This window comes from Lissotriton vulgaris, chromosome 6, assembly GCF_964263255.1.
Source record: "Lissotriton vulgaris chromosome 6, aLisVul1.2, whole genome shotgun sequence".
Lineage (NCBI taxonomy): Eukaryota > Metazoa > Chordata > Amphibia > Caudata > Salamandridae > Lissotriton > Lissotriton vulgaris.
In genome coordinates, this window is record NC_141694.1 from 1668655035 (window position 1) to 1668669322 (window position 14288).

General features: G+C 46.5%; 1 protein-coding gene across 2 annotated transcripts in view; it reads left to right on the plus strand.

Annotated features, from left to right (window-relative positions):
* RCOR3 (REST corepressor 3) overlaps positions 1 to 14288 on the plus strand; it is a 302941-nt gene that overhangs the window by 13355 nt on the left and 275298 nt on the right. The window contains exon 3 of one of the 2 annotated variants that reach the window (XM_086927839.1): positions 7532 to 7538. The exons of the other annotated variant lie outside the window; for it this stretch is intronic. Within the exon in view, the coding sequence (XP_086783965.1) occupies positions 7532 to 7538 (7 nt within the window). The remainder of the gene's footprint in view (positions 1 to 7531; positions 7539 to 14288) is intronic. 2 annotated transcript variants of the gene reach the window in all.

Below are 14288 nucleotides of genomic sequence, written 5' to 3' on the forward strand. Positions count from 1 at the left end.
CAGGCAATGTAAATGACGTTGGGATGGTCCATGGTTTCCATGGTGGCTGAGAAGTCCAGCAATAGTGACAGGCAGGGGTCATCTTTGTCTGTGATCATCAGAAGGGTGTGTCTAAGATTAGTAAATTAGATGTCTCCATGCTACTGCAGGATCTAAAGCTAGATTAGCAGTCAAATAAGTGATGAGAGTGTGTCTAGAGAGCGTTTTGATGGATAGTAAGAGTAGGACTTCCTCTTCAAATGAGGTGGATTTGGGATAGTTGAGTATGTCAGCGAGATCAACGAGCAATAGGACTTTGATAGGTTGGCATTGCAGGATGCTACATGGGGTGATCTAAGGAGAGATACAGGCGTGGCATTGTCGATGTATTGTCTGGTATTCCCTAGATTTTCACTGAAGAAATGGTTGATGGCATTGCATTAGTCTGTGCAGTGTTGGTCAGGACATTCAATCAGGATTGATAGAGTGCTTGATTGTCTCGAAGAGTCTTCTACTGTTGGGAGTTAATTGATTGCGTTGGTATCTTACTTGGTTTTGCCTGTTTTTTTTTTTTGAAAACCTATTTTATTGGTTTTCTTCCACCATACAGATTGAAACATTTGTCCCCATGTTTAACTCCCAACTCGCCCCTAAGATCCCTCCCCCCTTTCTCTCGTTGGTGTGGGCACTTTCAGACTCCCATATCTCATCACATTATCAGCTGTACAGATAGATATTCACAACACTGTTCACTTATTGATGATCACATGCACGATTATTACTTATTCATCCCCCTCCTCCGATTGTGATTCCAGCAAAACCTGGACCAGTGCTTCCCAAGCTCTTGCCATCTCCAAAGCCTTTTCATTTTCCACTTGTTTAGCTTGTTGGAACCTGATGACACTCTCGCTTCTCGCCCACTTACAGAACTCTGTGCGCCAGCGCTTGCTTGATGGTCCTTCCCTTGATTTCCAGTGCCAAGTTATTTCTCGCTTAGCTAATAATAGCCCTAGATCAATAAACTTGCTAGTTATTTTGGTTTTAGCTGTGTATGGGAACCAGTGCAGCAAGCAAGTTGCCATGTCGTATTCTAGTTGTCTATCCATTATAGCATTCAAGAGTTCCCCCACTTCTGCCCAATAACTCCCCATAGTCGAGCAGTGCTATAGCATATGCTCCAGTTCCACATCCCTCTCCAAGCATCTAGGGCATGCCGCGTCCTGGACCTGGAAATATTTCCTAATCTTTCCCGGAGTCAGGTAAGCTCGATGTAGTATAAAGAATTGTACCTGTTGGAACCGCACATTTCTGCTTCCCTTCCATGTTCTCTTAAGAATGTGGTCCCATGTTGCATCTGGTATTGGTCGGCCTATACTCGGTTCCCACTTTAATTTCAGGTCCACTAACGGTCGCAATCCTTCATGTAACATCCTAGATTGAAGGCATGTGACTGCTTTAATGGTTCCCGCTGCCATTACGACATATTGGCAGGCCATTGTAGTCACTGGCTCCGCCTGCCCACCTTTCCAGTGCTTCCGAATCGCCGCTATTTCCGCTGCATGAATCAGGAAGCTACCCTCAGGGAGACCATACATTTCCTGTATCGCCTGAAAGGGCATCAACTCCCATCCATATACAAAGCCCCCACCATTTGGATTCCCAGTTGTTCCCATTCCAATAGGGGGTCCATTCCCCTCCATGTGGAAGTGCTGTCAGCATTCCCAGTGGAATCTCCGGTGCACATGGGTGGGCTACCCCGGCCTTACGTTGGCTCCTATTCCAGCATAGCCTCAGCGTAATCTCTTCCATTGTTAGGTCCCGCAGGTCAAGTTTTTGCTGTAGGACTATGTAAGATAGGACATGTTGTTGTATCCCCTTTCCTCGCATAGTTTTAGGGCCCCTAAATTCCACTGCAATACCTTGTGTTAGAACCTGCAGCTGCGCCGCTAACTAATAAAGCTCAAAATTGGGTACAGCCATTTCGGCCTCTAGCTTAGGTCTCATCAAAGTAGTCAGCGCTACTCGCCTTCTCCCGTTACCCCACAGAAAGCCTATGGTCAGGGACCTTAGTTCTTTAAATTTTCGCGGTGGTATCCAAATTGGTAAGGTACGGAAATAGTAAAGCAATCTGGGTAAAGCCACCATTTTGAGCAAAGCCACTCTTCCCACCACCGATAGAGGGAGTGTTGACCAGAACGCCATACACCCTTTCAGAGCCTTTATACAGCGCCCCACATTCCCTTCCAGCAAATCTGTGTTGTCATGATAGATTCTAACCCCCAGATAGGTGAGGCACGTTGGTTCCCATTTAATCTCCCCGACTACCATCGGTGGATTCGAACAAGGCCGGATCGGGAAGAGACACGTCTTACGCCAATTTACCTTAAGGCCCGAGATCTCCCCATATCGCAAAAGAAAAGATATTGCTCCTCGCAATGCTTCTTCAGTGTTCTCCAAGAAGAGGAGCAAGTCATCCGCGTACAAAGATATATTCTGCGGTATGTCATTGAACCTCAATCCCTGGTAAATCTGTCCTAATCGCGCTCGGACCACGAGGGGCTCTATTGCTAATGCAAATAGCAGTGGGGACAACAAGCACCCCTGCCTCGTCCCCCTCAGAACTGGATACTGGGGGGATATTACCTCCCCCAGTCGCACTCTGGCCGTTGCCGAGGAATACAATACTCTCGTCCAGTTTTCAAATTGTTCGCTCAACCCGAACCGTTCCAGTGCCCTGTGTAGGAATGCCCACTCCAGGCTGTCAAAAGCTATCTCCATGTCTACAGAAAGGACCACTGGTAATCGTGAGTCATGGTGGCCTTCACCAATAACCCGTAATAACCTTCATATGTTTGAAGCAGTGTTCCTAGTTGGGATGAACCCCGCTTGGTCTGCGCGCACCAGCGTAGTCATGTGTGGCAGGAGTCGGGTCGCCAGTATCCGACTCAAAATCTTATAGTCCGCCGTCAGCATGGATAATGGCCTATAAGAGGCCACATCTTTGTCCGCTCGCCCTGGTTTTAGTAGAGGGATAATCAGCGCCTCTCGCATCGACACTGGCAAGTGGCCTAGCTCCCCGGCCTCTGTGAAGACCTCCAATAAGCGGGGTGCCAAAATGTCTATGTATTGTGCGTAGAATTCTATGGGCAGACTATCCACTCCCGGTGTTTTGTTGCGGGCCATGTGTTTAATTGCACTCCGGATCTCAGCTAGTGTTATGCCCTGCCCCAATAGCTTTGCCTGTTCTTCTTCTAATTGTGGGAGCGGGACCTCTGCCAGATACTCTTCTATGTCTGTATCCTCTGCTTCCAGAGCGCTCTTGTACAGAGATTCATAGTAATTTAAAAACTGTGAAAGCACCTGTGCCTGTGAATGAACCAAAGCTCCTGTGTCTGTTTCTATTCTCATGATCGAGCCTCCTTTCGGTACTGGGTTCGCTAGCCGTGCCAAAAGCGTTCCCACTTTATCCCCTTCTGCAGGTACTCTCGCTGTATAGCCCTTATAGTCAAAGCTTCGCAACCGCTCAACTTCAACGCTACCATTTCCTTTGCTTCTAGTAGCCCCGCTTGTAGTGTCGGCTGCTCCGGCCTTCGTCTTTCCATTTCCCTCAGTTCATCCTCTGCTTTTTCCACATCATTAAGCACCACTTTCCTGACTCCTAAATATTTACTGATACATAGCCCCCTTATGACTACTTTAAAAGCGTCCCATTCAACTGCTCTGGTAGATGCCGTTCCCTGATTTTCCTCAAAGTAACGTTCAATGCCCCCTTGTATTTCTGTACGAAAGACTTGGTCCTCCAGTGTTTCCGGGCGGAGCCGCCATGTAGGGATCGTGGACCGCACACGCAGCCATTTAATCGACATTAACTGCGGGTTGTGATCAGATATAGTTCTTGCTAGGTACTCAGAGTGTGCTGCCACGTGGGCAATCGAGTGAGAGCATAAAATTGTGTCTAACCTGACATGGAGCTCATGTATTGTCGAAAAGAAGGAATAATCTCTATCTCGGGGATGTTGCCTGCGCCATGTATCTACCAACCCCCATCTGTCCTGCCAGTCTGATCTGCTTTTGGCTAATCTCCGAACTGGAGAGTCGACTAGTGGAGGATGTGACCTGTCCAGCTCTATGTCCGTTATTGAGTTAAAGTCCCCTCCCACTATTGCTGGACCGGCCAAATAGTGCGCAAGTGCTCTCGATAGTCGATCCAGAAAGCGTGCCTGATCCACATTTGGGGTATATATGCTACATAGTACGATGTCCCTACCGTACAGCCTTCCTTCCACCGCTACATATCTACCCTCTGGATCTAAGACGTGTCTCGTGGCCTGCAAAGGGATACCCGCTCTCACCCAGATTAGCACTTCCCTAGCGAATGCTGAGTATGCTGTGCTGAAAACTTGTCCCCTCCACCTACGCTGCAGCGCCTGACCCTCTGCTCTGGTAAGATGTGTTTCTTGTAGTAGGGCTATTTGGATTCCCCTCCTCACTAGATACGCATGAACCTTGTGGCGCCTCGTCATTGTATTCAGACCCCTTACGTTCCATGTGATACATCGCAGTTCAGGTAATGTTCCCATTGTGTTTACCTCTCAGCTTCAAGCTTCTCATGTTACGTTCGCCCACACCACCGTTACCCCCCACGCATCAACACCCCATACCACACCCCTATCCCTCCCCCCCCAGAACAGGACCTAATATCAATCTATCTGCCCCATCCAAACTTTACAACAATTCGCTCAACTATCTCCTGTAGTAGCCACTACGTTGCCTTAAGGGCAATTGAGGGGTAACTCGGTTCCGACAGGCAGCGGCCCTCGCCCCAGGCCCCGCTGCCCTTGATCCCATATTTTAACTTGTTGCATTTGCCCTTCCCCCTGCCGATCCCCAGGCGCAATGATGATATGCTCAACCAGTCCATGTTGGCGTGCCAACTGCTAGAGTCCACTCGGGCAGGTTATTCATCCAGCATGCCTTCGCTGTTCTGGGCGTAACCGCCGGACCCTTACTGCTGTCCGTTTCTGAGAATTCAATGTCAGATCTCATCTTGTCTTCCTCTGATTCTGTCCCCACCGCCGATTCAGTCCTCTGTGATCCAGTAATCTCTGCCGTCGCCGCCAATGCCCCTTGTCTATCCTTAGCAATTTGAGTTGGCTGCTGTTTCCGCAGGCTCTTGTTTCTTTTCCTCAGCCTTTGGGATTTACGCATCTGGGATGTTTTAGGCGGTTCGGATTGTCGGTGGCCTTTATGATCTGTGCCCGCTCTGTATGTTTCAAGCCATGTCCACGCTTCTTCTGGCGCGAAAAAGAACTGCGTCGTACCATCTAAAATAACTCTTAACTTTGCCGGGAAGATCCATGAATACTGGATCCCTTCTTGTCTGAGCTCTTTCTTAACTACTAGATAAGAGGCCCTGCGTCTCTGAATCTCCTGCGTGTAATCTGGAAATATTGTGACTTTACTATTTCCTACGGTGAAGGGCCCTGCTGTACGTGCTCTTTGGATCAGCATATCTCTATAGTGGAGTAACTGGGCCACCACCAGTCTAGGTGGACGGCCAGGTAGTGGCTGCCGAGCCGGGACCCTATGCGCTCTCTCAAGCGTGAAGTAGGAAGACAGTCCCTCTGGTGCAACCTCTGTCTTGAGCCAGTTCTCCAAGTAAGCAATCATGTCGGCCCCCTCTATTTTCTCCGGCAGGCCCACTACGCGTATATTGTTGCGTCGGTTTCTACTTTCGGAGTCTTCTGCCCTCTTTTCCAATGTCGCTATACGTTCAAGAGCGTTCCCTAGTTTGAGCTCCACAGCTGCATGGGCCGGCGTCAGGTCCTGAAGGGCCATCTCGTTCGCTTTCACTCTATCTACCAGCTTCGAGTGGTCTGCACGCAGGAGCCCCAGCCCAGTTGCCACCTGCGCAATGTCCTGATGTAGGGCTTCTTTCGTTGCCGCAATGGCTTCTAAGATCTTATCAAGATGTTGACGTAGCCCTGTTTCCGACATCGCCTCCTCAGACCCTCGCTCTGCTCCACGAGTGTCGTCCTGCCCCGCAGCCTCCTATTTCTTATTTTTCGGTTTCATATCTCTCAACAGGTTGCCCTTCTGTTCCGTAGCGTAATGCCGCGTTGCTCGAGGGCTCACTGGTTCTTGCTTCTTTTCCCAATGCCCTGATTGTTATGAATCACCCTGATCGTACGTATAACCGGTCTTAAGGGTCCAACAGTATGCGTCACACAGAGTCTAATCCTTGATGGTGTGGTCACTGGGTATCTCTCCTAGGTCGCGCAGGAGGCTCCGATTGCGTCGAGGTTGCTTGTGTTTCCTTTCCTTACTTCTCCAACACTCGAAGCATTAATTTTTGCAGCCTGGCATACGTTAAAACAGGATATTTTAAGGGATTTGGGCACGGAGCCACCAGCTCACGCCGCCTCTCCCATTGGCCCTCAAGCCATGCCCCTCTTGGTTTTGCCTGATGTGATGAATTGTCTGTTTTTTGCACAGAGTGACTGAAGTAGTTTAAGATCATCTGAGTTACTGTTTTCTTACATTTTCTTTCCTCTCTGTAAATTGAGCATTTGTTGTTGGGTGGTTTTCAGAGGTTGCTGAAGAAAGTGAGTGTTCAAATCTCTTTACTTAAAAGTACTGACGTTGTTTAGAGGGGTATTGACGTTGCATGGGGAGTTGGTTGGCAAGATATGAGAATCTTTTTTACATTGTCGATGGAGAAATCTTTGAAGAATCTTATGGTTTGTTTCCACAGGAGCCCACATCTTGTAGCTTTCAGTGGCATGTCCGTGAAGGAAGTGCCTCCACAACAGTCAATACTTCAACAAGCAAAATGAAAGACTTCATTAGAAAATGCATATGTACCAAACCATTTGCCTGAGAGACAACTTTTCTACACATACCTGCATGTTAATACACATGATCAACGTGCAAACCCTGAAGACACGCTAAATAGCTCTATATGTTCCAAATCACGCATCAATGTGACAGGGAACACATAAATAGTATGACTACGAGGAGACCTAGATTAACAGTCATTGTCCGATGCTCCGGAAGCCACCCTGTTGAAAGTGGTAGATAAAAAGCATGGAGCAATGTAGTTGTCCATACATCATCTCTCATTGAGCAACATTGACAAACTCGCCTGCCATGACAAGCATCTAAAGTATCCCTTAGCTGTTAGTTGTGGCATTTGCACACCTTGTCCCTCACTCAACCATTGCCAAACATGGCATGAACATGTCTGCAAAACCAATACACATGCACAAGTCTTTACATGGCAGAAGTAACGGAGGTACCTAAAGAAAGACAAATGGGAGCTGCTTACCATGTCAACAGTTAACAACTCTTTCTGTCTCTCTCTTTTGGACCGGACCTTAGGCGATGAGCATGTGAGTCGGTTTGAATTATTTGCGCTAGCAGCAGCAGTTTTGACAGGATTTATTATATAACGTGGACAGCCAGCAGTGTTGACATTGCCAATATTGGGGATAGTAGTACGTCACAAGTGCTAGAGCAAGAATTACTTACGCTAATTCACCAACCATTATAGGGAATAAGTTGAGAGCTTTGCGGCTGGTATCACCAGAATGATGCATAGAATCCCCAATACATACAATAGCCGCGTGTTCTAGATGAGGAAAGCCCCAACAATACCCAATACAACAAACATTGCCGTTCTTAAAAATTATATAAAAAATAGTTATTGGTATTGATGGCACGCTTAAGCAGGCATCCCTCTTTCCTGTTTTATTTATTGTAAGTATCAGAAGACATTTAGGATGATGTGGTAGATTACATTGTAATTGATTTTTTCATATGTATTGGTTGCATCAATAAGTTAACAGATCAGATATTAGGGAAACACTTTTATTTCTACATTAATTTTCTTTATAGCTTGAACACTTAAACTCTTTACATATAGGTTCAGCCAACATGGGTTTTGCCCTATGACCAATTAGTCCTTAGGTTTCTTCAGGGAATGGCAACAGTAACCTATGCCGCTTCTTAGTGTAGCAGGCACAAATGCACAACGGCATGGTTTTAACACCATGCGCGCTAGCGGAATTCCGCTCGCAGGCTGGGTTTTGCGAAAACGCACTTTACGTGACGAGCTGGGCTCGTCATCAGCGTGCGAGGAGGCTACGCCATGACGAGCCCAGCTCGTCATCAGCGTGGAAGGGGTTAAAGATGTGTTGGCCACAGGCAGGAGGAACACGTGCTGGGGGTGATATTGAATGGAGTAAGCAGTTTTAACATATGTGATCAATAACTTTTAGTTCTAAGATAGGTTTACTATAACTGTTACATCTAAGACATTTTTACTAAATAGTTTCATACTAAATGTTACGTCGCCGATTAGTGCTCATTGAGTACTTGTCTTGACCCTTATGTTTTTTATTGCATTGCTCTGCATTCCAGCATAGTAAATGTCTTTTCAGGCTCTGTAAACTTGTACTGTATGTATTTTTGTACTTGTCCTTATGCTCACCAATAAGGGAATGGCGAATGACGCGGAATGAGCATTGCTCATTTGACGCTCATATGAAGTGAAGCGCATAGGGAGGATGTGCAGTGCCCAAGTATGATGACTTCTTCTAAAGAGAGCTCGGCACCACTGAGCTAACATTAGCCAAGATGACTCATGAATTGTGTCCTACCAATGCTGGGCTTTGCCACTTTCTGTTCGTGACCTAACTGTTGTTGCTCTGGTGTCCTCATATTGAGCAAATGGCCAAATCAATTTCTTGCATTGTGCGATTCTTTCTTCACAAATATGCTATTTTTGTGAGTCTTCTTTGCTTTTTCATTGGGGCGGTGGTATATCTTACGGGTTAATAGCCTTACTTCTCCACTTTTTCAGTTTTTCTGCATATGGACCGGGATCATCATCAACTGGTTCATTTGTAACCATGGCTTTAGTACAACAAGCATTGGCATAGCCAATAGATCTCGCCTATGGGACCTTATAAGTGTTTAGCGAGAGCGATTGCCTTTGCCAGTGTGTTTAAGCTGTGGTGTAGCGTAGTGTGTCTGTTGTACAGTACATTAAAAAAGTTATAAGCACTTTTGTTACCTTTTATATAATTAGGATGATATTATGTATTATTGAACAACTGTATTAAAAAAGAAATAACATAAAAAATGCTGCAACACATGTCTACCATGAAGACAAACCTTGCGGGATGTTTCCGGGTTATGTGCACTTGTGTCAGTGTGGGACTCCTTGAAAGCAAATGGCAATGATGATATACTCATGCTTTAAGTCCCTTGCATGTGAATAACAAGCAAGCTCCTATTGGGAGAATACCATACGCTTACACGCTCTTGGCAGGTGGGGAGACACAAATAGGGGAGCCCATTTTCTAACATTAATTTTCTTTCTGAGTGCAACAGAGCTAAACACAAACACATACTTCCATGCATCCAAATTCTGAAATGTACCTGAAAAACCGAGGCCAAATACTAAACAAGTTCCGGTAAGAGTAACTGCAGAATCCACTTAGCCATAACGCCTCACAGAAGCCAAGAATATAAGCAGCTTGAAGTAAATATATTGGCTCAACTCTCTCAGAACTAATGCCCCATTTAGTTTAACAAAAGACGCAAAAGTTTACCTTTTTATCATACCAAACATCAATGGCTTTTGTCAAGATTGTCTCCGTACTCTCACAGCATGTTTGCTTCAGCAGAAAAGTGGCTCAGTGTGACACTGTTTCTTGAGGTAGGGCCGTACACCATGCCGAAAATAAGATGGAGCAGTGCAGCAGTGGAGAAACCAAATCCTGGCCCTCGATACTCCTGCCCCTCGCTACTCCTGCTTCAAATGCCGAGGATAATAATAATAATAATACTGAAGTTAATATAGCGCAACAGCTACCTCCCACTGAGGTGTCCCGGCGCTTAGTGAGCAAGTGGAGCGGGGGACCGTGAATCAAGTGCCACAGAAGAAGTTTAGTGATTAAAAAGCTAGGTTTTTAACTGTTTCCTGAAAAACACTTCTGATCTCGCATTGCGCAGTTCAAGTGGTAGGGCATTCCACAATCTGGCGGTTGCGGCTGAGAACGTCCTCCCTCCAAGCCGAGCTCTTGAGACGCGTGGGACCAGGAGCAAATTTTGTGCATTTGATCGCAGAGAGTGTGTCTGTTTGTAGCGGGGGAGTCTTAGTTTGAGATAGTGTGGGCAGTTGCCCTGCAAAGCACGGTAGGCAAGTGTCAGAGCCTTAAACTCAATTCTGCTTTTCACTGGTAACCAGTGCAGCTTCCGCAGATGTGGCGATATAGGTTGTTTGAACGGTATGTGTTTGATCAGCCTTGCTGCTGCATTTTGCACCAGTTGTAATCGCTGGATAGCATACTTCAGGCAGGCCCAAGTATAAGCCATTGGCATAGTCCAGCCTAGATGTTACTGTGGCATGGATTACAAGTTAGCGGAAGTCTTCGGATAATAAGTGCAGGAATTTACGTAAATTTCTCAATTTATTAAGGCAGCCAGCCATTACTTGTTGAATGTGGGCAGAAAAGGAGAGGTCGTCGTCCCACCTCACCCCTAGGTTTTTTGCACTCGTACTGGGAGAGGGGGGAGGCCCCATTTCAGTGGGTCACCAAAGATCCGGTGAGGGCGCGGGGTTTTTCCCAAAAAAGATCCCCTCCGTTTTCCCTGCATTTAATTTTAGTTTGTTCGTGTTCATCCAGATGGCGACATCACGGAGACATCCCTTAAAATTTCTAAAAGCTTCCTTCGTCAGATCTTGGTAAGGGAGCACCACTGAGTATCGTCGGCGTAAGAAATTGCTTTAACGCCCCAGTTGGCGATTAAGGTGAAGAGAGGGGCCAGATACACATTAAAAAGTAAAGGGCTCAGGGCAGACCCCTGGGGAACACCACATCGTATAGGTTTAGGTGAGGATGAAAAAGGGCGAAGGGCGACTTTCTGAGATTGAGCACTCAGGTAGGATTAGACCCAGGCCAGCGCCTTCCCACCAAGGCCGATACATTCTAGTCTCTCAATCAGCCTAGCATGATCGGCCGTGTCGAAAGCCGCAGATAGATGCAGGAGCACCAGCATTGCTGATGCTCCTGAATCTAATGACCATCTGACGCCTATCCCGCAAAGGAACTGCGAGCAAAAGACAATATTTGAAGCTATGAGAACATATCTGCCTTGTAAACACGGCCATCGTGCTCATGTACCATAAAAATGAAAAGGTATTTCAAGTAAATAAACAACTCTCCTTACTTGAGATGTTGAAATGCCATATCCATGTAAACGAAAATGGAAAAAGAAAAACACATCGAAAGCCATATGAGTAAGTCACCATTAACTGTCCGTGTTGAAATTGCCATAAAACAGTGAATTTTAATTAAATGACTGAAGATAGAACAGCCATTTGTAAACTAAGTAATAAAAAACACTGCCTGTAGCTAACTGCAGGGAAAACGAATGAAGTGTAAAAGACGGAACAAAAGAAGCACGGGTGGCACAGACACTTAAAAACTTAAAACAAGTCTATAAATAGCCACGTTTGATCCATGTAAATGTCAAATTTGAAGAGGCAACTTGGTAAATAAAGCACGGCGGGCTACCTGAGGTTTGTGTGCGCTACATTAAGCAAAGAAGCTGCGAGGCGTGGGAGGTGGTATGGGCGGCTGGGAGATTAAGAGAAGGGAAATCAGCACTGTATGCCGGCAAGCAGAGGGCTAAAGAAAAGTAGCTGCGAGGGTTGTGAGGGGGGAGGCAAAGGGAGATTAAGTGAAGCGTGGGTCAGGGGCAGTCGTGACACATGAACGTCCTCAGCCCTCCCTCAGAGCAGCTGCTCCACTCTGTACAAAGAACCTGTTTGCCTGGACTGTAGCCGGAAGAATTAGAAAAAACGTTTTTGAACTTTAGTGCCAAGGAGCTTACATAAAAAACTCTCAGCTGCAGCGGGCTGTGTTGTCGCGGATTTAAATAAGGTTAAAAGTACCGATATATTCAAATATTTGAAGTCACTCCACAGACTGGTTAGTGGGTGCATAGGCTCAAGCATGCGCACTCACAGACTCGCTCCCGCACTCGAGGCAAGTTTAGAAAAATAAATGTAGCAACCAGTGTTTGGACGCGAAGCACAAAGTCAAAACCTACCAGCGACCGGTTCAAGCGAGCGTGCAACCACGCTCCCACATGTTGCCCCCTGCCCCCCTCAAAAGTATTCTCGAGCTTCATTGCGTCACAGACAAAGCGTGCCTTAGGAAAAGAGGAGGAAGGGCAAAGTTCAAGCAGCAGCTGTTTTCAAGCACTTGTGCTTGTGCTGGCTGCGGGAGCAAGCAGCGGCGCGCTGCCATCTGTTTTCAATTAGCGCATGCGCCGCTGCTTGCTCCCGCAAGGTGGATGCCAGCACAAGCACAAGTGCTTGAAAAGAGCTGACTGATTTCTAAAGGTCATCTCCTAGAGCAGCGCTTGCGCGCTGCCTGGGCTAGGCCTAAAAAAATTGCTGCATACATCACTTTACGCTTGTTTTACACAAGTACCCACATACCGCAGAGTGCAAATTATGCCTAATTGCGATTTGCACAGTTCCATTAGCAACAGCCTTTTTTCTGGTGGTAATTGCGCACACAAATTCTGTAAAATGTGGGAAATAGTGCGTGCAAAACAGATGACGTTATTCTCATCTATTAGTGTCTGTCTGTAAATCATGGTCGAAAACATTGTGAACGCCTCACCGCAAAAGAGTTTGGATCTTGGGGTTTTTCTTTCCAATAACGCAGATAAGGTTTAAGGGATTGTCTAATCTGGATCCACACTGATGTACACAGCAAATACCTTGCTTGCTATCACTAATTGATCATTATGTCTGGTTCAACATTGGCTTTCCATTACGTTTCTCATTTATGCACAGTGATTATTTGTGGATCCTAAAATGCATTTAGAGTTACAAGTTCGCCATCTAGTTGGTGCATCTGGTCTCCTATGGATTATATGTAAACATTGTGCTGCAAAGCATTGTTTCAGTTCCATTTGTTTCTGTCCTGTCCCTAAATAAACTGGAAAGTTGCAGCATCATCCTGCGTTATAATGAAACAAATATTCCATTGAGGATAGCTCCAAATAGTAGCATTGGGCCAATGCGTGACAAATATATTGGGCCTTATTCACAAAAGTAAACTGAGACAAAAGTCTAACTTCATGCCTTTCAGTATTCACAAAGGGCATTTATGGGTAGTAAAGTTAGATTCTGTCTCAGTTTAGCTCAGGGTTCTTCAATCTGTGGGGCGCGCCCCCCTGGGGGGGCGCGGCACCATCCCAGGGGGAGCGAGCGCTCCACTCCGATCTTCCTTTTGTGCCCGTTCCTTTGTCTGGGTGATTTTCCCAGGAGGGGGCCAATTCACAGAGTCGACAGCTTCGGCTGCAGTGCAGGCAAGTAGTCTCCTCTGCTAAAAATGAAAGCAAACAAACAGACACGCTTTCAGCTTTAGCAGATGAGACCCCTTGCCTCCCACTGCAGCTGAAGCTGTCGACTCCGTGAATTGGCCGTGCAGGATAGAATGCCACAGCGTGCTTGCAGCAGGAGTTGTGACCACAAAGCGGCCCTTTACCGAATTGCTGCAATGAGCCTTGCAAAGTAAGTGTGTGCCCCAGTGCCCCCTGAAGTGTGTATAGTCTCTCTACTATTTGGTTGGCAATGGTATTGGTTTTAAATTAGTAGTTGTAGTGCGCTCATGATCGCCTGCCTGCCAGGGCCCTCTAGCAGAAGTTCACACAGTACGTGCCAGCGGCGTCTCGCAAAGCAGCATTGGATAGCTCTCTGTGACAGCCCTGCTGTGGTGTAATCTGTGCATCCGAGGTAAGGGGGAAGCGGCGGAACAGTGTTTGATTATTTTTGGGTGTCTGAGTCGAGGAGTAATGTTAAATTAACACTGCTTTCTATGAGTGACCTATGTGCCTCAGCTGCCTAGTGCTCAGCTACTTTTCCACGAGTCCGCTGTGTTGACTCTCTTCATTTTAAATCTAGGCACCTTATCTGTGCTGCTGTTTGCAGGGCTGGGCAGGTAGCGCAAACTGCTTTTGGGATATTCATAATTTTTATCAGGGTTGAGGAGATTTGTTTTAATAGACTACAGTGCCATGGCTGCCAGCTCACAATGACTGCCTGTGAGCCTTGTTCAGTGTCTGTCTGTGGCGGTGTCCACGAGTCAGCTGACTGTGTCACTTAATTTTTGGGGCAGCTGACAGGTGTGTTGTTGAGGAGCATCAGCTATAGATGCAGCCGAAGGTAGTAGGGACAGGTGAACATAGGATTGTGCCTATTACAGATTTAAAACTGGAGT